We start from the raw sequence: 27,017 nt of genomic DNA on the forward strand, positions 1-27,017 counted from the left end.
GTGTGAGAGAGAAATCAAAGGTTGGCAGACTTGCATGTCGGACTTTTGCTTTGAAAAGCTGCTCTGACTCTCCGTCTGTGTGGAAAGAGAAAATAGCTTTCAGGTCCTGTTTATAATAGGGGGCCTCTGCAGTGACAAGATGATTTCCCTGTAATATTTTCTGTTAAAAATAAAAAAGTGGACACAACTGAGTCATGTAGCCTGCAACTTACATCGCAGTCCCACAAAATGAATTATTTCAGCTTTGTGTTAAAAAACATTGATCTCGTCCCCTGCAAACCAAACAGTGGCTCCATTTCAAGTCTCATGCAAGGTGCAGGAAGGAGAGATAGAGGAAGAGGAGATAAACACCATTAGCATGCAGAGATGTTGTTGTGGAGCCTAAATTGTAGACCAGAGTCCTTTCTTCCTCTTTGTCCCGGCGGCACTCTCCTGCTTTGTCACCATCTCTTTTCATGCTGGCCTTTCACACATTGTATCATCTGAAAGTATCTGTGTATTCCACAATCTCACCTTGCCCAGGCAGCCACTTTATGATGTGCTCAAGAAAACCGTGCTACTCTTTTTGTGCGTTATCTCTTATTTCAAGATTTTGTCATTTTGTTTTTTTTTACACTGTGTATTTTGAGCTTTTTGAGGAAATGTGATCAAAGAGTGATGTAAGCTGCTAAAGCCAGTGAGCACACCGTGGTTTGAGACTAGAAGTAAACAAATATGTGATGAAGCCAAGTAAAACGAGGGATCGGTAATTGACATCTTATATCTTGTTAGTGTGTGTGAAGAAGAGTATGGAGCTGAATTAAATGTACGACAAAACAACAGCTGCAGTATTCAGCAAGGTAGCTCCAACACTACAGTACTACAGAGGTGGTTCACTTCTCACCAAGGGCTAATTGTGACTTTTGCTTTACGCCAAACCTGCGTATATTTGAGACAGTGGCGGCTGCTGGTCAGTCAAGGAGGGGAAGCTCATTTTTTTCGACCTACATAGTAAATTTGTCTGTTTATTTAAACGTAAATTCTACCCTCTGTTCCTTTTCAAGAAAATGATCTGTGACCCTGTCGTACCAACCAGGTGTTTTTTCCAGGGATTTTACCGGTGTTCTCTCAATGGCCAGCAGAGCTAGACTGCTTAAACGGCCTTGGCCCATTAGACTTGAGCCGCTTTGAACCGGAGAAGCCCCTCTCTACAGAAGATGCTCCAGTGGAGGGTTATACTTCAAGATCGCTGACTGGCTCATTTCACTGTCAATCAAAAAGGGATTCGGCCTCAGACAGATCATCCAATCATCATGCAGAAGCCCAGCGTCCAGGCCAGCCCACTGCCTCATAGACCCCCAGAGACGCTCAGTGTCCAATGGGCGGTACAAAGCCCAGCGTTTATCCAATGACCGTCCAGTTTCTACAGTGGAACAATCCACTCTACGCTTCCCCGCTGAAGTCAAAAGACGCTCAGCCTCCGACTGTGTTAAAGAGCTGAGACGCTGCAGGGATGAATGAGAAGGAGGTTGAGCCAGTTACCTGTGATAGGTTGCTGACTGAACAAAAGATGAAGGAATTCTAGCACATATTTTGTCAATAAAATGTACACACAGCAGAACATATCACCACTTTTTTGGGGACACTGTAGGGGAAGCTGAGCTTCCCTTGCAGTCTCAGAGCAATCGCCACTGGTTTGAGAGATAAATGATCATTCTTCCAAAAAATGCCACCCACTGCCTAATCTGTTTGCTTGATTGTGGAGCTCAATAAGCTGATCAAAAGAAGGGAATAAAGAGAGACTGAAGAGAAAACTTTGTCACCTGTAAAATGTTGCATTTGCAAAACTATACAGGTTTTGATCTTTTCGTGATGCACAGCATTCTGCATCAGTATGTCAGAGTAAAATCAAAGTGAGGCTCATAATTCCTCCCTGTTTGTTCTGAGGAGGATGAAAACTGGATTATAAAACCAAGGTGAAAATCTCTTTCAGCTGAACCTGTTATTGCTGTTATTTCTCAGTTGAGTGACTCATTATAAGTAGATCGTTCAGGAATGAAGTCATGCATTAGTACAGTCTCCAGAGTCTGTCTTATTTTTTAAAAGCTCTTGCCTTTCCCCCAAATGTTCTGTTTTTGACTCACCGACCTCATGCCCCCTCTGACAGTCACTTGTTGCCATTACAATAAATCCACCTCTCCTGGTTCACAGGCAAGAAGGGCAAACAGCCTCTGGATGGGAACATATTGCCCTATTGAGTTACTCCTGAGTATTTATGCAAGATAATACATGTCCTTGGGGGAATTTTAGTAGAATAATCACATCAAGAGGGATTCTGTTTTGCTCCTGAACCTTTTATTGCCATTAGCAAGGTTTCTGTATTATTTATAACCATGCTGGAGATTATCGCCTTGTGTGTTTTCCTTTACTGGCTTTATGGAGCCTCCAGCAAGCGATGGATGGAGTTGCTTTTAGTCTCCTGTCAGTCTCAGAGAGTTTTTTTTCTTTTCAGTTTTACTGCAGTGTAGCTCTGGTTCCTCCTACGTGGATGGTTTGAGCATGATTTATGGCTTTGGCCCCTGATCCCTGCCCTGCTAATGATGGTTGTAAACTAGTGGGAAGCTAAAGGTCAGGTCTGTCTTCTCGGTTGTGATGTGACATGATGTTTCTCCTTGTCTCGCGAAGTATGCTGAATCCAAAAAAGATGAAAAGCAAGGAGAAGACACATGAAAGGTTGAAATATAAAAGATTTGCACAGCACGGAGAAAAAAATAATCTCAGGGATCCTTTTTGGAGAATCTTCCCCCTGAAATACAGACCTGTAATTACCTGAAGACTCAGGCAGATGTTGTCAGATTGCAGCAAAATCTTTTTGTGCTCCATGCTAGATTGTAACCATGGCTCCTCAGTCCTCTGTAGCAGTGATTTTGAGGACTGTGAAGGTTAATGACAGCAGCACAACTCTATGCAGAGCTCCAGTAATACTCAAAGATATCCATTCATCAACAATAAGCTTTTACAGGTATTGCATTACTGCTCCGTCATCCTGCACCCCATAGTCAGGCTACCTCTCGCCTTTTAATGAGAGCACATTCACCGCAGACAGACAGAGTCAGAGATTATCTTATTCCAGCTCCAACCTTTAAATCCCCTGAAATTATGTATCTATTAAACACATGGTGCTCTGTATGACAGATACTCTGCTAACTGATGTGACAGGCCTCACCTCAGGGGTGAAGACAGACACACAATATGCTCTCATGGTCTGATTAAAAGACAAGTGTAAGTGCAATGTTTTGTCTTTCTGCACATGCTGCACAGATTTCCCACCACATAAATCTACAGCGTTTCTCACTGCATGGGAAAATCAGCATTCTGTGCACAAAGGTCACTCTTCATTTATCATTTACTGTGCACTCCCCCCTCTTTTTTCTCCCTCAGCCTTTACTCTCTCTTTAAATATGTGCAATGTGTCTAAGGCTCCAGGATTTCATGGTGATGCTAATATCTCATAAACAGACCCCGGGTCACTCTAGTTCCAAGCAAAAGCCAAGAGATTGTGTGCACATTTCAAGGATTCCTACATCGCTCTTACATTAAGCCAGGGAGAGATAAAGAGGGAAGACTGTGGTTTGGCTTAAGTGAAGGCACAATGCTCAGAGGACATGTTTGTGTTAGTGGTTTCGTTGTGTGCATACGTTGTGTTGAGCAAAAAGTGCATATGCTCATGTTTACGTGCATCTGTGCCAGGGAGTCAAAAGGCTAACTGCCTGACTAACAGAGCAAACTTAAGCTGTTTTTTTTTTCTGGAAAGCAAAGCAGAGTAAAAAAAAATCTTTATTCATGTAGAACATTTTACTCTAGGGGAGATACAGAGCACAAACAAACAACGAGAACAATAAGATGCAGTTTAAAACAAACACAGCAAAAAGTAATCAAATGCACAGAGAAAAACAAATGTTTTCATTCTGATTTTTTTTTTGCATTGTTAATGTTGAAGAGCTAATGCATTCTGGCAAAGTATCCCAGCAGTTAGAAAACCACAGTGGTGAACATTGATTTTACACTTTGAGGAACCAGAGGGCTGGTGAGGAGTGACGGAGGAGGTGAGACAGGAACTCCCTGTGAAGCTAGGACAAGTAGGGTTTGGTGTACAAGAAGAAAAAGTTTGTAATCCAATCTTAAACATACTGGAAGCAATACAGAGATCTGAAAAGTGAGGGGCTTGATTCGATTAGACTTGTGTTTTTGGCAAACTGAATATTGTATTCACCCTGCTGTCTTTAAGAGAAGACAGTTAAACAGGTACTGCAGAAGAAGAATAGCAGTCCCGTCCAGTCCCTGTCAGGATGAATTCAGCGCCAATATCCAGTGTGAGTCAGGAAGTAGCAAGTAAAGCCCACAGCAAAACAAAGGCGAGGTTATACAGCTCTGGTGATTCCTTTATTTCTAGCCCCACACCACCAGTTTATTTAAAATTCTTCAACAAAAGATTTATTTCAGATCAGCTCAGTCCTGTTTTTTAAAGGGACATGACTGAAAGCAATGTATCAGATGAAATGCAGCTGTGATTTGTTGCACAAAGAAATGTTCATAGGGTTGAGATTTTTAATCATTTTTGCCTTACCTCAGTCATATGATTTTCAGTTTGTCATAATCACAGCTGAAAGCTTATGTGAGGACGCAGTCACACTGGCAAACTGTGCCGTGCTTAAGCCCTAAAGCACTTTTCAAATGGCCAGTGTGAACACAACCGTGCCGTGCTTGACCACGATTCACTTCATGCACAAGCACAAGCACGGAAAGTGCATGTGATCCATAAAGTATGATCACTGGACCTCTCGACGATCTTTTTAAACAAAGCAGGGTGTTAGGGGGCTGTGTCGGGCCAAAACAACTTACCATAAGGCAAAAAGTCCCTAAAGTTGTAGCAGTGCTCTCTGTGTCTCATTGTGCTGACTCTGATGAAATCGTGCTTCATGTAAACAGGCACGATGACGTAGGCGGGCCATGGGCGTGTGTGATACCTGAAAGTCTGGTTCATATTGAAGTAGTGTGTTAACTGGTTGTACTCTACAGCAGGGGGAACGGCGCTGCAGGACAATCGTGCTTGAGCTCTTCACAGTTTGGATGGCCAGTGTGACCGTGCCTTAAAGGGATAGTTCAGTTTTTTTGAAGTGGGGTTGTATCAAACTTACGCGAGGCTACAACCGGCGCCCGAAGCATAGCTTGTTTACATTCCCTACAGCTGAAAGGAGGAGGGGGGACAGAGCGCACTAGTGCTGCGTGGAAGGATACATGTCCAGTTAGTTAGGTCTGGATAAATGTTCATATTTCCGAAGACTTAATACACATAAAAAAAATTTATGTAGTGTACTCTTAAACTGTGGTATTAGTTTTTAATTTTAGTTCTTGTAGGCAGAGGAAATAGCCTTTTAATTTGGTACGGTCTCTCCCTGTTAGCGTCTATTTCCTCGTCACTATCGATTACAGTCTGTGTCTTACTGAGGGGGAGGAGACAACTTTCTACTGTATCTAATGTCCTTAGTGGTCACATAGAGCTCATACAACCCCACTTCAAAAAAACTGAACTATCCCTTTAAATAACATTCAGTTAGCATCAGTTTCAGATGAAAAGTATCCCATCTCATCTTTGTCTTAAAGAATCTTGATGTGTTCATTTTTTAGCAGTCAAACCCATGTTTGGCACTGGAAACAGTCTAAGGCCACTGAGAAAGTAGATCCTGCTGCACTGTTGTTGTTTTTGTGTGGTGTGAGACACACTTTGTTACATCTTGAAAATAACCGTTATTGGCTGGAGGGTAGTGGTCCAAACATTGACCCTTGAGGGACTTCAACTTGAGAAACAGAAGACTGTCATTCCTTAAGAGAATTTGCCAACTGAGAGAGTCCTGTGCCAGGAGGTCCTTTCCACTTGTCTACTTTTGGCTCAGTTTGCAGAAAAATCTGGCAAAGCTGGCTCACACTCTTTTTTCTTTTTGTCTCTCTCATTCCTGACATTCTTTGACTTCTCCCTCTGTCTGTCCAGAATGACTCCCTCTTTTCAGTCTGAATGCCTCACTTGTCTCTCTTTCACCTCTGTTTCTCTTCATCACTCCCTGCGGTGCATTATTTTTGTCTTCCACTTCGTCCTGCCTTGTCCTAACCCCACTCTCTCAACTATTTTTACAGCCGTTGGGTCAGTTTCCATCTTTAACGTAAATCCTCTACCCAAGCCGTCGTTCTCTGCTCTCGCTCTTCATTCCTTTTCTCCACATATCCCTGCTACTTAGAGCATCTTATGTTAGTGCTGATTCAAGAAGCTGCAAGCGACATCCTGACATCACCTGTCATTGATTCTACACACTCCATAAAGCAGCCTCCCCTTCCTTACTAATATGACAATTAGGTCAGTCTCTGGAAAATCTATGGGGTGTCTTTGAGTCCACATAAAAATGGGACAATGATAAAATCCTCCACTGCGTACTAAGTATACTTTCACATGTACTGAACTCTCAAGGTCATGTCTGTGATGTGGAACAATAAAAGCAGAGCAAAGTGGAGCTTACCCTAATGCCTGCGGCAAAGGAGCATTTCTTTGAGCATTAGTTCCTCTTAAAATGTTATTAAGTGTTTAAGTATCAAGCTTGAAGTCTTTTGATTGTTGGAGTCAGCCTTCCACACAGTAACAAAAGGTTATTAGAGCTTAAAAACCCTTCAGGTAGTTGTTGGCCTTCCTTCAATACACTGTCCTTTTATAGACCTTTGGAAACTGTGAATCAAGCTGAATCCAGACAAGCCTCAGCCTCTGTGTCATGGTTGATTGGCACTGGAGCTTCCACAGCTTCTATGTAGAGAGGATGGATGGCATTGAAAAATATTACAAAAATACTTAGTGTTCGTGGTAACTCTTAGTTATCACAGAAGCCAAAAACTGTACCCAAGCATTTCACGCAATCAGCCAAACGTGATGTTAGTTCCTCTCCAGACTTTGTTCTTCTGTTCTGCTGCGGTTACCTGTTGCTGTGCTCAGGTGACATAACATTTTTTTCTTTACAGCTAACAGCTAGCTCACACTAATTAATATCACAAAGTGTTGCCATTTCCCAAAATAATATCTGTAGTTGTGTTTTGGTGGTTTGGCTTGAACTGTTGACCAGACTGCTTGACAATGCCCCCATGATTTATGATGGTCCGACAGCATGGCCTGTATCTTTTTAGGAAGCTTCTTGAAAACATGCAGCAAAACAGTTCATGCAGAGGGCTTTGTCCGTATCTGAAGTCCTCAGCTTCAAACATATTCAAGGAGCTGCTGAACAGTAGACCTTCTATGTGATATGTGTTTTTTTTTTAGCTCAGTGGGAGGGACAGTAATAATGAGTCTACACTATAAACTGTGTAAAATATGGACGTAGTCTCCACGACCTTCTGTCCCTGAAACAGTGAAACAAAGCCTATCGGCAGACATAGCCACATTGGCTATGACACAAGCTTTGAGCTTAACTTTTAACAGCTATGGACTTGGACAATTTGATGATCCTAACATCTTCTAAACCACAGATTTAAATTAGCGTTTCAGACCCAAGCCAGTTTTTGAACCAGGCTGTAAAAAGGCTTTTCATTTCCGTAAAAGTCTGGGTTTTGTGTCTTCCTGTGTACATTGTTTCTGGTCTTTCTGCAGCCAGCCTCATGCGGATTCTTGATGAACAGCAACTTTTTGCTCTTCCACATAGGCTTCATTTTAATAAACCAGTTGTTGCCCCTTGGTCTACACCAGCCATTCTATACTACACATACTTTAGCTACTTAACTAAAAACACTGCATGGAGAGCCAAAGATCTGTGAAAGATCATTTTAATTATTTTCAATTTTATTTTTGGCCATTTATCTTTAAACATACACATAGACATGTCATTAACTGTAAACACAGCTCCATCAAATCTGTGTAAAAGAAGAAAATTATAAGAAACATATTAATAGCGGTATGCATCAAAACATAATTTCCATGACGGTGTGAAAGGGGTTAAGCGGAGAACATGTTGGGATTTATTCTCACACTGTGCAAGCAGTATGAAAAGGGATTATTATAGACTACTGGAACTCTGTCTTCTACCAGTACTGTATAGTAGTGAAATACTTGACAGCCACTTTGTTAAATATTTCAGTCATAAATACCCCAACCTCCACAGTGTCCCCATTAATTCTCTTCAGTTTCATTAGCATTTTCCCTATATCTAGGACACGCATAATCTCAGTTTTCTTTCAACACTACAAATTCCTCGTGCAAGCACCTCACAGCCTGTGTGATGAAAATGCATTGAGAACGTTCACGTCAACAGGACAAAAGGCGAAGGTAGCACAAGAAAGAAACCAAGGTGTAACACGACTCTGAACATGAAAACAGAGAAAATGAGAACCATGGCAACTATAACAAGTGAAAAAGCACTTCTGAGTGTATTAGCTCCATCATTTGAGGATGAGGTATTCTATTTGCATGCAAAGTATCTGAACCCCTGCTGCAGAAGGTCACTCCATCTGCATAAGCACTGTGCAATTCCACATTGTAGTAATTCCTCACATCTTTTCTTATCATCAAACAATTTTCTCTTCTCTTTTAAGCCTCAATGTGTCAGCCTGACTTGACTCTGTATTAGTTCTCATTAGGGCTTTACTGGAGACACTAGAAATCCGGTAAAATGTCATATATCGTACATTAGATGGACAAAAAAAGGAAACAATTAGGGGGGTTAAAGTCCTCTTCACAACAGATCCCCCTCACACCATAGGCAACCTACTTATCCTCATTTTCCTGCACCTGATGATCTGTTCTGTGTTGGGAATAACTTTCCTCGATGGCATGCTGGAATAAGACAAATTAACATGACAGTTGAAGTGACTGGAGCATGCTGATGAGTTCAAAGACATTTTTTCAACTGGTAGACTACAAAATTGAGCTGATGTAGAAGACCATTCAAGCTCAGACTGAAGTTTCTCTCCATCCTTGGTTGGCATTTTCCCTCCACCCATCACTCTCCATCTGTAATAACTTGGCAGCCAGTAAAACAGCTGGGACGGTGCCTGAAATGAAACTCAATCACTGAATATGTTTGTCACAACACTGGAAACAATAGTCCCACCAGTGAGAGAAGAGACACAATAATCTGCAGCTGACAGGATACTTTCTGAATGTTTCTTAAATCCTTGTAGTCCACACATTAAACCAGCCTCAGTATGACTTCAGTGACATCTACTGCCATTTCATTTTCCAACACAGAGTGCTATGGCACCCAGGGGTTGAATATTTTGGATTAGTGTCTGCTCCTAAAATGTATATGTGACTTGTAGTATGTGTCTCTCAGTGGTAATGGCGTACTACTGCTCAGCGTGTGCCACGCAGCGAGGCTTCTGAATGGACTTGGCTGGAGCCATTTGTCATAATTACAGTGATGCTTTGGCTCTCAACCATTTGTGCACCCACACATACACGACACACACACACACACACACACACACACACACACACACACACAGGCTTTTATGCTGGTGTATCTACTTATTCTGCTGTCCCATGAAATTGTATAGCCCAGGGTGTCTAATTATACTAATCGAGTGCGTACCGCCTGACATTTATTCATTCATTATTAATCGCAGAAACAATACAATCTCTGATTGGATATACTGACTTCCTGACTTCTCATCTTCTGTCCCGCTTAATGTCTCTCTCATATCCCTCACTCCATCTCCCTCTCTTTACCCCATGACCTCCTTTCGTCTCTCTGTGACCCTCTCCCCTTCACCTTTGGTAATTTGGCTTGTGGGTGTTCAGTAATTAGCATGCCGCCCACTTTCATTCTGATGCCAGAGCGGGGAATTTGAGAAATGTCCCATAAAGATTATGTGTCCTGATAAGGTTATGTCTGGGACTCCATTAAAGAGATGGGCTGCACAAAGGCTGTTTGTACCCTTCAGGCAAGAGAGGGAGCGAGAAAGAAACACTGACACTGACTCTGAAAAGGAAATTAGACTGTGAAACACTATGCCAGCTTTTGTATTTGTATATTATATTTATTCACTCTCTGCTGAACATTTTTTGATATACTTAATTTCATTCAAGTTTAAGATTTAAAGTTACTGCATTGTTTTACTTATGAATCTACAGTAACCAGCCATAGTTGGTTAAATTTCCTGTGTACTGTATTTTCTTTTTTCTCTCTCGTTTTGATCTGGAGTTTTTTTGTTTGAGCAATATATCCTATTTATAATCAGAGGAATTTCTTGGAAAAGGACAACACTTATTTGGTGGAACACCACATTTCTTGAACATGTACAAAGAATTTCTCAGCATTGAGACTTTCCTTTCTACAGTTTCCTGCTGTCAGGGCATTTGCATTGACACGTCTGTCCTAGTAGCTTGTGTTAACTTAAATAGAAAGTGTATAAATATTATTTAGAAAAGTATTAGAGTGACTTAATTACTTTGTGCTACTTTCATATTACCTTACGTTCCAGTGTAGGGTTGTTTAAACCCTGTAAACACTATGTCTTAGCATCCAACAGCAAATACGTGATTGGCATATCCTTTCTTTCTGTCAGTGTAATAAACAATAAACTGGAACTGTTAAATAAATAAACAGTTGCTGGGTTAGCACAGCTAGCTCGTCCATCTTATTGGAGATAGATCTTACGTTCCCAATAACGGTGGATGGAAGGACAGGTCCATGTCATCACTTCTTAGCTCACACCTGAGAACCAGCACGTCATCCTTACCTCCTTCTCCTCACCTTGTGGGAAACATCCGGCCTTGCACCAGTTAGCACTGACATGCTACTGACTGCTAACTGCTAATTTCACATGTAAACAATGCAGCCATGGTTACATGTAGGATCTCCGGACAAACACAGGAGAAAAAGTAGTAAAAATATCACTGAAGACAAAAAAAGTTTGGTGTCCATGACCAACAAATGAGCCATACAAAGTAATGATCCACTCCAAATACAAAGATTATGAAAAAGAGACGAAAAAATTAAAAGAAACAGACAAAGAAGAGAGAGCTGCTGCAAAAGGCAGCCATAGCCAACAGGGCGGCGCCTAGCAACAGATTACAGATATAGACAAAGAATGGATTACATATGAATGGAGATAATGTATGATGTATTTTATATTTTTACACCCAGTTAATGCATATCTCAGTGATAGAGGCTGCTTTGGTATGTTTGGTTGCTTAACTTTAAGCTCTGGTGAAGGAATAGATTTTTAGGTTTTGAATCAATTTTGGCACCCCTATGGACAAGGCATCACCCAAAAGCCACCAGTCTTTGTTAGGATGTTCATTTTTGCTTCATAATGATCAGAATTTTCCCCACAGGAGCTTTAACTAGGAATACGGAACATTTTTTATTCCCTTCAAAGCTGAAAACCCCAGAGCCCAGTGAAGCTGACGTAAACCATACATAAAGAGCCAGAGTGAGACAAAGTCTGACACACTGAGACTGTTACTGAGCGTGCTGTTTTACACCTTCTGCATCCCTGACCATAGTGACATGCTGAGGAGTTTTGCATAAAGAAATTCAACCATGAGTATTCAAATCGGAGATGTTGCAATTGTGCATACAATGTTTTGTTCTTGCGGCAGTGGGGATGGAGAGAGCTCCCCACTTGATTTTCAAAACAAATTACTCTTCGATGCATCCTGAATAAGATTACAACAAGTTGAAAGTGGAGTTACGGGGTTTTGTGAATTACAGTGTGAAATTTCTAGTAAAAACACAATCCCATGCCAGGAATAAAAGCAGGAAGAGAAAAATGGCGGGTGATTACAGATGAGTCAGAGCTGAAGATAATGGCACCTTAAATCAAAGTGCCTGTGTAATGCACACTGGATTCCACCACACTCATGCTACAGCAGCAAATTGCAGTAACAGCAGGCAGAGATAGCGGCCAGCCAGTCATGCCATCTGAGGTTTGTGGCTGTAGTCGATAGCAATCCTGAGAGCCTTTCCCCCGCGAGGCAGAGTGCTGGATGCATTTTCAAGACGGATCATGTAGGGTAACTTAATTTGTGTATCATTTGTATTTCCACATGAATCATGTCTGAGCCCTGCATGTGCCTCTGATGAAAAATACTGACAGATTAGCTCCATCGTCAGTGAGCTGATTTGTGGTGCTGGCAAGCATTTAATTTAAGTAAACCACCACTTCCCTGCCTTTCTCACTGTCTTTCTTATCCCTGATAATGCTTTATGTCTGGATTGTTACTGAGCATTTTGATCACATTCTGTCTATACAGATTTTCCTTTCAGCTATAGCCAACATACTGCTGTCTGTCTTGTCCAAGATTCTTCCCCTCAGCCTCTAATTTTCCCGGATTTGTCATAGACTGTGTGATGTTTGATGTGGTTATGCAATTTTCTGACTGCATTGAGGTCTGAGTGGACACTTCTCCCCTTGTGGGTGACTTAATCCGTTCTTCTGGGCAGCTATTTATCTCTCTTTACATCAGGGTGAGGAGACAGGGATGCTGTGGGAATACAAAAAGCACTGCTCAGTCAAGAAAACCACCGAGCCAGTTAGCCAGTTAGTTAGTGACGCTGTGATTTGACTTTCTGTCTATGTTTACGTCTCACTTCTCTCGCCTCATTTAGCAACCACTCACTCCTTTTCCATCTTTCTTCAAATTTCCACAGACTCTGCCGTTCTGTTGCTATGGCGACCGTGGCCCCTCCCTCCTTCTTTCTGTTGTGTTGGCTGCTCCAAACGACCAGCTCAGCTTTTCCAGAGGAACCTGGACCCCTGAACTTCATCCCCACAGAAGGTAATGACCACTTCAAGGGCATGTACAGGGGTGTTGACAGGGGTGGCATGCCCCCCATACTAAACTCCAAAGTTGGGAATTTAAACAATCAGGGGTTAAGATGTCAAAATTCAGCATTGTTGGTGGATTGTATCAGATTGGGATTAACTAATAACTGACCATGGAAGACGCTTCATCATGGCAACAGGGGGCTGTGTTAAGTATAGAATAGAATAGGATAGAATAGAATAAAGTAGAACTTAATTTTTATTGTAACAAGTACAACGAAATTGAAGTCACAGCAGAAACCAAGAAAACAAAAGTAAGAAAGTGTATAGAAAGTGCAAAAAGGTCGTTGGTGTCTGATGTGAGCTCAGTTAGCCATGTCTGTAAATAGCATGATGCTACTCTGCCCTCTGGTATTCTCTCTGTTGCTGGGTTAGCACAGCTAGCTCGTCCATCTTATTGGAGATAGATCTTACGTTCCCAATAACGATGGATGGAAGGACAGGTCCATGTCGTCACTTCTTAGCTCACATCTGAGAACCAGCACGTTGTCTTCACCCTCCTTCTCCTCACCTTGTGGGAAACATCCGGCCTTGCACCAGTTAGCACTGACATGCTACAGGCTGCTAACAGCTCTCCAGACAAATACAGGAGAAAAGTAGTAAAAATATCACTGAAGCCACTAAAAGTTTGGTGTCCATGACCAACAAATGAGCCATACAAAGTAATGATCCACTCCAAATACAAAGATTACGAAAAAGAGACGAAAAAATTACAAGAAATGGACAAATACTTATCACTTTGACAAGTTTTAAATCTTGATTTTGGTCATATTGTCCCTTGTCTCATTCCTCTCAAAATTAAGCTTGGAAAAATCATTGTTATAGTTTAGTTTTATAAAAGTGTGTTATTATTTGTCATTACTGATTTCAGAAAGTGAAAATTTAGATTTTCCTCGACTCATTAGACGTGAATCAAAATGTTTGTTCAGAACTTTTCATTATTTTTTGATCATTATGGCCCACAGTGCCTCAAACTAACACAATATTTCATTTTGAGTTATTCAGTAGAGTGAAGTTTTTAATTACAAAAACCCCCAAAACAAATCAACTTTATTTTTACAATGTTCTACATTTTTAGATGTGTTATTCCTTCTGTTGCAGAAATGTAATGTCTGTGAGATAATTTAGTGTCAGAAGTTAAAACAAATGTGATTGGTGGAGACAGAAAAGGTAAAATACTGCTGTAATTGTATGTTTGTGGGCACACACTTCATGCCACCCCCTGTATTTGTCAGTGACCTAGTTGGGCCACCCCTCTAGATAAAGAAGGACTGGACACGCCCCTGTACCTCCTTGATATTCTTGCTCTGTGGCCACCTGCCTCTCTTGCCCATGCCATAATGTGTGAGGTGTTGGGTTGTGCTTGAACAGGAAAGTGTTGAACTGTGGGAGGTGAATGGTGAAGCCAAGGGTCACAGCGGGCTGTGGCTGTCAGACAGGCTCTCACACTCAGGCTGTCGACTGGGGGGGTACAGGTCAGGAGATGTGGGGTCGCTCTCAGGAATGAGGCGGGAGTAAAAGAAGGGGCTTTCCCACGCATTGCCACACACTCACAGCCTCGAGAGACGTAGCTGCTTACACACTCAGACTTTAAGACTCCATATCAGGTTGGCAGTCTCCAGCTTAGACCAGACTGTGATTGATTGCAGTTCAATAATATTGACTGATGGCTTCCCAGCGGGGTCCAGACCTTTCTCGACGTATCAATACAGAACAGTACAAGCTACTGAGAGCTACACAGGAGCTGTGTTAGACTCCACGGCAGTGGCTAAAGCAAGAAAAAGTTAGAGTAGAAAATGCAGGTTTTTGTTGATTGACAAGAGAAGTCAAGGGGAAAATGCAGAGAGAAGTTGGGAAGTAACAAAGAGTCCACTGATGGAGTGATGGGGATGATACATACAAAGATTACAGGATGGGAATAAAACCAATGCAGACAAACACAGATGTAAATAAGAAGCAGAAGCAGATAAATGCACTTTAGGCTGGCACATAAAGGGGTAATGATGGGAAAGTCGAGATAGGATGAGGGAATGCAAGATGAAGAGCTCCCTCATTCACCCCAGTCAAGGTCTTAGACAGATAGCCATCCTGGATTTACATAAAATCCATCTGCCTCTGATGAAACTTTCATTTCTCTTCCTCTTTACATGTTCTGTTTTTGCACATCTGGGGACAACATTAGAAAAACATACTTAGATTGCTTCTCCACTTTTATCCTCTCCCTGATGGTTTCTCTTTCTTGACATATGATTTCCTCATCCTCTGAAACACTTTGAACATTTTTTGTTTTACTTTTTGATGTTCTTCAAATGTTACTTGTCTCTGTGTGCCTCACATTCTGAGGTGTTTGAATTGTGTGGCAGATCATGTACTGTCCAAATATAGCAGTGACATATGAGGTTCAGTTCAGACATCTTTCATTTTTAGGTTGTTTGTTTTCTTGCGTCTCTGCTCTGTGCCCCTATGTACTCGGTGTAGAAGGCACCTGCTGTTTCAAATTCAGGTCTTAAACTTTGTCTCTGTAAACTCTGAATATCTCTCAGAAACAAAATGACTTTTATGTTTTGTCCAAGATGAATGTCTGTTTTGAGTCACACTTTCTTTGTTTTTATCTGTCATTCCTTAAAGTGGTGAGGAGACATCCAGTGTTTCTGGGCCGACCCCACCGGACATGGCTGAGACAAGAGCCTCTCCACATCCAGAGGGTCCTCCAAGTCAACCGAACACTCTACATTGGTGCCAGGTACAGTCTTTACATTATGCATACAAATTTACATCTAAATGATTCTTCTACAGCTTTATCTGCAGTAAGGATAAGCTTTTAGGCTGTGGTGAAATGTCTTTGACAACTTGCATCACACGTATACAAGTACAAATATAGCTCAGTCTGAGACATCTTCAGCTTTGATATCTGTTGGATTGTCTGTTATCACTGCATTTGTTGCTTGGCAACAAAATCAGCCAGTTTTATTGGACATTATTTTAGGAGTTACAGTGGGCGAGCCACAAACCTAAATTTACTATCAAAACATACCATCAGCGTTGCTGAAGAGAGGTAAATGTGTCCTGACAGTTTTTTATGATTCATGGCAGAACTAAATCATAATATTTCATTCTTGTTACTTAGATCTGTTTCAAAAGGTTAAATGTGGTCATGATAACGTGTTTAAGGAACTACATCTTAGTACTGCTCAGGGTAAAGTAGGTTCAAATGCTGTGTTTAGAGAGAAAAAACAAGACACACAACACTTCACACTAACAGCACCCTTGATAAATCTCCACTCTAAATGTGCTCAAAACTACTTCAAAACATTTCTGGGTACTGTGTTGTTTTTTGTTGTTGTTGTTTGTTTGTTTTTAAGAAAAGCTGGTCCTGAAAGATAAGTTTTATTTGCACAAAGAAAAAGATGATTGAATAGCAAACCTGAAAATCCTCCAGAAATATACTCAGCTGTGCTTTTTAAGCAATGACAACTCACATGGTTAGCTGCTGAACCATGTTAGTCAACAACTTAATCATAGACTCATTTTCAAACAGTAAGGCCAGCTGCACACAAGATCGCTACAAGATCATAAATAAATTTGAAATTGTGGAAGTACACAAAAATAAAAACATTTTTCACAAATTTTGGTATGACAATCATTGGATCACACACTAAATGATCCCTTTAGACTGCTACACCACAAACTTAGCATTTGAGCAGGGATCCTATACGGACAAGTTCCCACAGAAACTGACATGATCTCAAATGAAAAACAAACAAAACTTTGTGAAGTAAATAATCTCCTAAATCTGGCTCTAAATTGTCTCGAGTGAGTGGCAATCTTTAGTATGTAATCCCCATAAGTCACAATTATTGCTCACCTTACAGTCCAACTAGCTTCTTAACTTTCACAAAGCTAATGCGGCAAGTTTACTCAGTTTAGTCTCTCTCATAACAATTTATAGGTTTTTTTTTTTTAAATACTAGCTTACTGTCCAGCAGACCGTCGTTGTATTGAAAGTAAATGTAACGTACCCCAAGCTACAAAACCCTCCTCAGTTTTTTTTTTTTTTTGCATAAATGCTTCACAGTAGTAAAATCAGTACAAAGACCCAACAAATCTGTTACAGTAGCTTCATTCAAGCCTGATATTCAGCATGACAAATGTTTTCTAGGTTGGTGTCCATATGGGGATGGTCCCCATATGTCTGTCAGTCTGGTGAATGTGCTGATGCTGACAGGAGCCCTGGTGGTCAGGAGAGCTAGATGAGGACAGCCTGCTCAACTGCACCAAGTTTACACTATAAAGCTACATCTGCTGCTCCCTGGAGCCATTCAGGAGCCAACCTGAAGCAGACTGAACTAACGAAAAACACTCACCTCAAGATTTAGCGCTCCTGTTGTCAGATGATAATTTAGCTTCAGACATGCAGCAAAAAGGAGACACAGTAGGCTCCCACATATGGTGATCGTTATTTTGCTGTAGTGGCGTTCTAAGAGGAGACTGAAGTGGTTTTCAATAAGAGACGCCACTGTGGTCCAGGAAATGACCCAGTCCCTGGCCTCCAGCTGGTCTAACCTCACTACTGAGACATGGTAGTAAATACATCAAGCTATGTAACATGGTTCCAGCCATTCTGTCTGCACAGAGGGGGGTCTGTAAGCACACACATGACCCCTGCATGATAGAGTAAAACTGCCTTAAGAAAACTAGAACAACTGTAGTCTATAAGCCTGCTTTAAAATATGAGCAAAGCCATAAAGCAGCCTGAGAGACGTTTATTTCAATTTACAACAGGAGACATTCGTAGTGAAAAGCAAAGGTAAACTGATATGAATGTCTCCGCTAACCACATGATAATGAAATTCTAGACTGACTGGCAGAAAGACGACAGAGGCGAGAGAGGTTGATGGCATCATGAGAGATTCAGAGAAAGAGTGTTTCATGACTATATTTATTTATTTCTTGTAAGTGGCTAATACTGTTTGCGACTTCCTGACAGAAAATGATAGATCCATGCGCAAATGCTTGTGTGAGCCAGTGACAGCCTGGAGGGGAGGCAGAGTTTTTAAATGTATGATGTATAAATAAGTACCTGTGAGGTGGCAGGTTTGACTGCCAAAAGCTCCTGCAGAGTGCGTGGCCTGATAAGACGCCTCACTCATCCCCAAATCCTGTCACCATTAGCATAGCTGCTCCTCAGACTGCAAGCGCTGCTAAATCCCTGCCCCAAGCACCCGCTGAGAGCAGCTACCTCTCCCTGTCCTCTCTCCATCCTTTGCTAAATGAAAGTAAACCATGTTTTTGGCTGGTGGCAGGTGGAGTAAAGCTCCTTGCTGCGTTAAGCCCCATTTCATTGCTGTCAAGACGAGCAGTAGCGGATCCTGTGGTCTTCAGGCCGCTGTCACATCCAAAGGGCTAACACTCACAAACACAAACCCAGTGGAGTGTGTTTACCTCTAGCAAAGTTGACCAAAGACACAAATCTAACTCAATTATATCTCCATGTCATCTGCACCTGTGTGTTTACCTCCAGCCTCAGGTAAAACAGAGGAAAGTGTGCTGGCCTACTAACTGGAGGAAGCTGCTTTATTTATGAGCTCACAGACGCTGACCTCAGAGGTCACCTGGGTTCACACAGCAGTCTGAGCCAGGTCAAATGCCTCACTGCAGACAGACAGAAGAGATGCTCAGTTGTTGAAAAGGCCGTGAAGCTTGGGAGGTAAAACTGCCAGACTGAGCGGCTGCAGAGTGAAGAGAGGAGAAGTTTAGTATGCTGACAAGAAAATAACGTATGTGAGGTAGAGGGTTGACATTGATCTCCGAGGAAACTCTGATAGATATCTTAATATGACTGTCTTTACTGCAGATCTAAACGTGTTTACAGCCGGGTACAGAAACATTTCTGTCCCTATCCCTCATTTCTCTAACTTTGTCAGCTGTAAAGTGAGTGAATTGGGTTTCGTAACTCATCAGTTTTTATGATATTAAGGCTGAAGGATAGAGGTATGACCAGTTGAAGGTCAGGTTTGCAGGTTGTGGCTGTTTGCCAAGAGGCTTAAGCTGATCAACTTTTAGGCTGAGTCAGTATTTCCAACATGGCAACCATCATTACTCCATCTCATGGCACAGCTTCAGTAACCAACAGGTGATGCCACTGAGACGAAGTCCAGGATTTATTTAGCTTAAACACACTGTTTTTTAAAATAAGAATAAATAGATATGGTGGATTATCAAAATATTTAGAAGATGACACATTTTTGTCATTTTTTGTTTTAGTGATACGAGCTCAAATACAAAACAAGTAGAGCCATGCAATTTGGCTTTGAACTTTTAGTCTGTTACAGCTGGATTTACAATATCTGTTTGAATGTCACAAATAAAAAGATGAAAATGTTAAACAAAATAAGATATTGAAAAAAATAGTCTTACTAGTCAAACTGTTCAAAAACTGTATTTTGCTCCTTTTCTGCAGTTTAATATGGATCATTGATGTCTTCATTAAATGGTAGTAACATGTTTTGGTCCAAATAGCCAATAAATCAAGGACAGCAGCATTGTTTCCAGGCTCTCATAGCCCCTCTGTTCAGAACACTCTGATTTAGTGGGCGTGACCTTCATATGTAAATGAGCCACTGCTGATACCGCCCCGCTCTTCCTGGTCACTGAGAGCGGCGCCACGAGCCCTGAGTGCACAATGCTTATAAACAGTGAAGCTCGTTTACCGTAATATTACAGGCTAAAACAACAGGCTAACCGCAGCTAAAGTTAGCATCCTGAAGCTAACACAGAGACAGGGGGAACACTGAGGAAAAGCTCTTACATCTGCTCCACAGCACACAGCATTTAAAATACTCACATTTCCAGGGTCCAAGGTTTGTTGGTGGCCTTTTTGGCTGTTTACAGCCAAAAACAGCCATACTCCTCTCTCCAGCAGCGGGGAGGGGAGCGGGCGGTGAGGGGGTTCAGCTCCTGATTGGTCAAAAAAGGGAATCGCTGACATCGGCAAATCCCCAAAATCCAAACGGCTCGTTTTAGGTCAGGATTTTACTTTCACAAGCACTAAGTACAGGTTTTGTCATTAAATATCACATTTTGTGGGCTGGGAGGAAAGCCAAAGACCCACAAATTTCACTAAAATAAAGTGATTTTTGTACAATATGAGACCTTTAATATCAGTTTTAAGCAACTTTTTCTGGACTAGTGCTCCAAATAAAGAACAACAATAAATGTCACGCCCAGTCAAAAACGCAGAATACACCTTATACATGCAAGCTGAATTTTTTAACTGTAATTGTTTTGCGCCTGTCTCTGGTGTTTTGGAACGCTTGTAATAATCTCATTGACTGCAAAACTAATCTAAATATGGGCACAAATAAAGTAACCTGAAACTTTGTATACTTAATATGTTGCCTTTCAATTTTTTGTTTCGTTACCATTTTCTTGGCCCAATATTTGAATCAGATGTTAAGATCTTTCCTCTGTGTTTGGGATAAATATTGTTTTTGCAGCCTTGTGCTTAACAAGAGAGGTCATACTGCAAATGTAGTGCCTCTTCATCCAAACAGTTGACCTGTAAATGAACTGAGAGTGTAGTGCACATTTAAACTTACTCACTTTTCATTCAAAAGAGCATTACAAATTCACTTTTTAGAGCGTAGTCTCTCAGACCGTACAGGCTGCTTACTGGGAGACATATTTACAGCATCCTGGTGACTTCAGACTCACTCAAAGCCATGCCACGGCACTCTGCCTCAGTCAGCAGAAGTGTCAGGGTAACTCAGTGGTCAGCCCAAATCTTTCCATTTAGGTTTCATCTGTTGGAGCAGCTTTTCCTCCACACATTTTCAGGGCTCAAAAAGACTCAGCGCTGCTTGCAGGGGAACCAGAACATGTCTGCTAGCAAGAAGAAGAGATCCGAAGCAGAGTAAGAATATGGGAAACTTGGCAGCTTAGGATGTCAGGACCTGGAGCTTGCTATTGTTTGGCAAGTCAAAGAGGAGGAAGTTCATCAGCTGGTCAAGTCAGAAATTAAGGACATGTTGACAGTTTCTCTTGAGTCTTGTTGACTTTGGATTAGCCAGGTCAAAAAGGGTCAGAGGCGTTGATGACATAGCAGCTCAGGCACGTGCACGTCCTACACAAGAAGCAGACAAAGGGAAAGACAGGGGATGCTTTTGGTATGTGGGTTTTAAAACTGGATTTTGTAACGTGAGTGGAGGTGCCTTTGTGAGTTTAAAAATAATGAACTCTCACTTACACACTCATGTTAGTCAGTGCTTTGGATTTCAAGCTTCTAGCACATATAGTCTACCTTAAACCATCAACAAAACCCTTGTACCAACAAGGAACATTCAAGTCACAGGATTTGCATCATTCATCCATCCTGCAAGGTGTGAGAGGAGCTGGAGAGAGACAGCAGCAGCATCAATAATTCCTCCTCCTCCTCTGCACTATCAGAAGCAACACTCCTGGATGCTCGCCACTCTGACTAGAAGGCTTGATGCTATATTCATTATGTTAATGCTGAGACAACTTTGAAGCAGCCTGGATGAGATTACGCCTCACACTCTGGCCCACTCCACTGTTTGAAGGACGCTTAAACTATGACCTATTAAGCAGGAACGCACAAGGCAAGTGTTTGGTGATTTCACTCTTCTTCACCCGTTAGTCGTTTCCCTGCCCAACGAGGTTGACCAGGAGTGGGAATCTTTTAACACGCTTTAAGGAAAGAGGGTGAATTATTCAAAAGTGGAGTAACTAGACGGCGTGCACGTGCTCTCACAATGCACATATTTTCATAGCTTTGTTGCACAGAAAAAAAAGAGGCGCAAACTCACACTCATGGGTGAGAATACTCACATGAGCAGAGCTGATGAACCCTCCCTGTTTCATGGAAAAGGAGAAACCAAGGGAACATGCAGTATAGATGGGAGGCAGAGCCGGATCAGAGATAGGATCGATACTGCTGCAATAACACAGCTGTGGTAGATTTACAGATTAGCCCATTCAAAGCCTGGTCCTCAGTGCAGAAGAAGCCTGAGCTTCAAATGCATCGCAGCAGATACCGAGGCCTTGATCAATATGCAAACGTCAGCCGCTAGCTGCCCAGCCCCACTCTCATTTCGTTAGCATTTTCACAGGAACATCCAAGGTTACTGCAGAATTATCAGCAAATTAAAAGTGCGAGAAAGCACTGTTTGGAGTATCATGAATACATGCATAGTGTTTCTGGCCACATGTAGGCAGAAAGCGGGGGTGCTCGAGCATCAGTATAACTACTTGATTAAGTCATCCATTAATTCAATTTCAAGCTTTTGAATAAGAATGATAAGCTGCATTCTGGGCTGTGGAGAAAATTCAATGCAGCAAGTCAAGTTTAATGAGCAGAGGCAAGAGACGAAGGGGAAATATGAGACAGCATTATGCAGTCGAGTACCATTTCTCATATATATGTACACTTGGAGAAATGGAAGATATTGTAAAGCTGTCCGTTAATCTCTCAGGGTCCGATCAGCTTTAAAAAAGGAATAGATTTCTCTAATATATATGCCTTAAACAGTTGCATGCAAAGAATTATTTAGTAGTAAAACCCCAGAGATTTAAGATATAGTGATAATATTCATACACCCAGTTTGCATTAAGTGTCTGACCTGGACTTCATCCAAAAGAGAATCTGACTCAACATGCACTGTTCACGGCCTGCAATGTTTCATCAGCTGTACCTGTCACTCCTGTGCGCGGTTTGTTTGGTACATCATCCCACCTGGAGCAGAGTATAGTGCTGGTTTGGCTAATTGCCTGTCTCACTCTTTCCCTTTCTCACTGTCTTCTGTTAGAGATGACCTTTACCGCGTGGAGCTGGACGTTGTAGCAGGAGACGAGATGTTCTACGGCAAGGTGAGCACCTTTTGGACAGATAACCGTAGCATTACACACACCTTTCATCATAAATGTCATCAAGCTGAAAAATGTAATATTCTACCACTGAGATATGCAAATGTAGCTAACCAGCAGTGCTCATGTGTTTTTCATGTGAAGAAGAGAACGTGGGAGTCGAACAAGAATGACATCAGGATCTGCAGGATGAAGGGCAAGCATGAGGTGAGACAGTCTGACCGTGTGTGTGTGTGTGTGTGTGTGTGTGTGTCTCGTCTTCTCTTTGTGATGCACTTTCTGTCTTTCTGGAAAATGCACCAGAAATGAATCTACTGTCAAATCTCAAGGGTTTGTTGCACCTGACAAATGCCCATGTACAATATTTAGTACTTATTGTCAAATTTTGGCCCCTAAGCTGCCAGATACTTTGCTAAAGAATGGATATCAGCAACATTCACTGGTAGTTCACAACTAAAGAGGTGGTGTTAAGTCAGTTTATGATAGATCATTCTCTTCAAACAGCTGTGTAAGAGCTCTGAGATTGAACACAACAATATAGATGCTGGCAGCAAAGAACCAAAATAACAAGCTGAAAGGAGCTCAAGTCTTTTGTCAGTTACCTTGAAAAGTATGTTGTTGTGTTTGAAATGGTTATTTTAAAACAAAATTGACCATATGGAAGGTAGAAAGTGTGCCTGTGTTTGGTTAAAAGAAATGGTAAACACTTTGAATCTGGAGAGCTCTTGTTATAAAAATGAAGATCTGGAATGAGTGACTCCAGATGTGTTTCTTATATAGAATAGACCAGAACAGAATAGAATAGAATAGACCTGAACAGAATAGAATAGAACAGAATAGAATAGAATAGACCTGAACAGAATAGAATAGAATAGAATGGAATAGAATAGAATAGAATAGAATAGAATAGAATAGAATAGAATAGAATAGAATCAAACTTTATTGTCATTGTAACAAGTACAATGAAATTGAAGTCACAGCAGCAATCAAGAAAACAAAAGTAAGAAAGTGTATAGAAAGTGCAAAAAGGTCCATTATAAAATAGATGATGACAACTTGTCCATCATTGTCCAGTTCAGCCAGCCTCCACCTCCACAGGGTCCAGGACTGAGCTTCTTCAGTCATGCTCCATCTCTGTCTCCTGAATCATGTCTGCTCACAGCAGGTGAAGCTCTTCCAATGTGGCGTTGGTGTCTGATGTGAGCTCTGTTAGCCATGTCTGTGAATAGCATGATGCTACTGCCTCTGGTATTTCCTCTGATGCTGGGTTAGCACAGCTAGCTCGTCCATCTTATTGGAGATAGATCTTATGTTCCCACTAACGATGGATGGAAGGACAGGTGGATGTCATCACTTCTTAGCTCACACCTGAGAACCAGCACGTCGTCCTCACCTCCTTCTCCTCACCTTGTGGGAAGACATCAGGTCTTACACCAGTTAGCATTGACATGCTACAGGCTGCTAACAGCTGAGTTCATATGTAAACAATGCAGCCATGGTTACATGTAGGATCCAGCCATAGAGCCATACAAAGTAATGATCCACTCCAAATACAAAGATCTCTGTTGACTTTTAATGTTTTTTTTTCAAATGAAATTTTCAAGTTCCTTGTTCAGCAGTCAGTAATTTACCTAGCAAAATGAAATGCACCTATATTTTTTTACAACTAGGTTTACTTTAAATCTTACAAAGTTTAGGTCAAACTCAAAATGATTGCAGATCACATGCAGATAATCTGAACAGTTAAATAACAATAAGACTGAATGTTTTCCTCTGATTTGGTTATTGTGCCAGTCATCAAAATGTCATGTGTCTGCTGGCGGAGCCTCAAGCAGAGGGGGTGTTCGACCCCATATTATCTCATTGTGCCAGCTCATAGTACCCTTCATACACACACACACATACAGACCAGGAGAACACAGCTACTCCTCCTCATACACCACTTATTCAGCCTTCATGAGCTTGACATGCGGTTTGTGCACTCAGAAAATACAGGTGGGCGTCGGGAATCCAAGGCTGTAAGGAAGAGATGGGGTGAAACGTCCCAGCAGTCACCAGCAGCCCACGCCTGAATTCCTCTGATATCTCCGAGACACACACATCCCTAGCTGCTTACTGCCACACACAAACACCCAGTATTCAATGCTTATGACTCTGTGTGTGTGTGCGCGTGTGTGTGCGCATGTGTGTGTGTCTGTGTGTCTGTGTGTCTGTGTGTCTGTGTGTCTGTGGTCATAGTAAGAGAATCATAGGCTCTGTCCCCTTAAGGCAGAGGGGGAAATGTGACTTATTTAACACAGTGAGAGAACACCTGACATGAAATCTGTGTGAGACAGTGCCAGACAGAAACACAATGGAGAATAGAGGGACCAGCCACAAAAAAAGTCGAGGCTGGGGGAAGGTGGCAAAGATATGAAAGCGAAGAGGAGGAGAGATGAATAAAGAAGAGGAGAAGTAAGTGAAAAACAGGGTAGGAAATGAGAGGAAGGGAAAGAAGGGAGGGGGGATTGTGGTCCCTGTTGGCCGGCCCTGAGGAGAGCTGTGGGGCTGACTGAGATATGAAAGGTCTTCTTGCCCCTAATGACTGTGCTGCCTGGTGAGGCTGTGAGTCACACGGCAATGTGAGGGAGATAAGAACACTGCCAGGTCCTTTCAGTCCGCTCTCTGGGCTCAAATGAATGGCTGTGCTTTGTGTGTGTATGCACGAACACAGAAGCAAGTTTAGAAACACACACACAAACACACACACAATCACACACACACACACACACACACACACACACACACCCAGCAGAATATGACCAATACTGAATTTTAGAAAACAATGTTCATTTATTTTTTGTTTTCCTCTTCTTTTTTAAATTTTTTAACTAAAAATTGAATTAAAAAAGCAATCATTTTCATTTGAAATAACAGTTGCTGAAAAAGTGTGTGGAAGCGTTGGAACTAAACCTATCTGGCATTAATCCGGTAGAAAAAAAAAAACAACAACTTCAAAACCATTTTTTAACAGCCCTCCAAAACAGTTTTAACCAAAACAGCATGTTAATTCATAGAGCTGTCATCACCTGTGTTCAATGCTTTTTCTTGTGCAACCCACATATTTTAAATCTAAATTGTGTGCATTTATAATGTTGAAACTGTGACCCCACAAAGACAACACAGCACACAGCGTTGCTCTGCACCACTGTTTGTCAGAAGCACCACAGGGTGCCTTCAGGCTTCATTAAGAAAATGTCACAACAGCTACTCTCATCATGCTACTGCATGTTCTGTGGAAATTTTACAGAAATGCATTTGACATGAATTATAACACAGCAGCACTGATTGGCCCTTATTTGGCAACATTTCATAGCAACAGCATGTCATTTGTCTATAGCAGACATTGTTAAACATGAAGCTCCAGTTAGATTTGAGCATAGAAGTCTTGCTCAACCTGTCAGTCCTCTAAATGAGGGATGATTCGAGTGAGCAGGTGTTTATGAGAATGAGAATTTCCAGGGAGAGCAGGACTGCAGGGGTCCTGTCTCGGGTATCCCGTCAATTACCTGGCCACCAATCAAAAACACAAACAAGTTGACAGAGATGATTGACTTTAAGATGCTTTCATTGACTTAAAAATAGTTTATCGCAACTGCCACTTGGATTGTCGTGCTCAAGCACAATGCAATTTGAAGTGTATACTTGAAGTGCACACTTAAAAGTGAACTTTAAAATATATGCTTAGAAGTTTGTACTTGAAAGTGTAAACTTGAAGTTTTGTACTTCAAAACGTAAACTTGAAAAGTGTACTTCCAAGTGTGTACTTCGGAGTGTAAACTTTAAAGTATGGACTTCCATACAATTCCCTTATCAATTCTTGACACTATGCCAGAGCTGCAGGATCTTATGTGACTAGTCTGCCACAGCTTTCTTAGCTTGGCAGTTACATAACATTTCCCAAGAAAACCCTGTTTCAGGATTTCTAGCTTGAAATTTTACTGACTAACTGAACACAGAAATCTACATTACTCTCTCACAGGAGATTCCTAATCAATGGATTCAAAATAAACAAAATAGTGCTAACTTGATGCTAATGTATACGGGAAATTGCATTGATACGCTAGCAGTTAGCATACATCGGTATAACTTTGGCTTCCGAGTAGAATTTCAACTTTCATCACAGAAACATATCACAGTTACTCTTTTTAAACAATACTGAGAACTTCAAACGTCAAAATACTTATAGGCAAATGAAAGAAAAGTTAGGCTTATGGTTGGCTTCATATTTACGGCAAGGTTCCAAACAACTTGGAATA

At 41.5% G+C, this 27,017-nt stretch overlaps 1 protein-coding gene across 2 annotated transcripts in view; it reads left to right on the top strand.

Moving 5' to 3' along the window:
* Nucleotides 1-27,017, top strand: part of sema6bb (sema domain, transmembrane domain (TM), and cytoplasmic domain, (semaphorin) 6Bb) — a 159,621-nt gene that overhangs the window by 60,932 nt on the left and 71,672 nt on the right. For both annotated transcript variants that reach the window (XM_074667894.1, XM_074667893.1), the window contains exons 2-5: nucleotides 12,663-12,790; nucleotides 15,466-15,580; nucleotides 22,662-22,722; nucleotides 22,864-22,926. In XM_074667894.1, the coding sequence (XP_074523995.1) occupies nucleotides 12,682-12,790; nucleotides 15,466-15,580; nucleotides 22,662-22,722; nucleotides 22,864-22,926 (348 nt within the window). In that variant the 5' untranslated portion in view covers nucleotides 12,663-12,681. The remainder of the gene's footprint in view (nucleotides 1-12,662; nucleotides 12,791-15,465; nucleotides 15,581-22,661; nucleotides 22,723-22,863; nucleotides 22,927-27,017) is intronic.

Source organism: Halichoeres trimaculatus, unplaced genomic scaffold (genome assembly GCF_033239565.1).
Source record: "Halichoeres trimaculatus isolate MK-OKI-2021-1 unplaced genomic scaffold, fHalTri1.1 fHalTri1_scaffold_4, whole genome shotgun sequence".
In the NCBI taxonomy this organism is placed as follows: domain Eukaryota; kingdom Metazoa; phylum Chordata; class Actinopteri; order Labriformes; family Labridae; genus Halichoeres; species Halichoeres trimaculatus.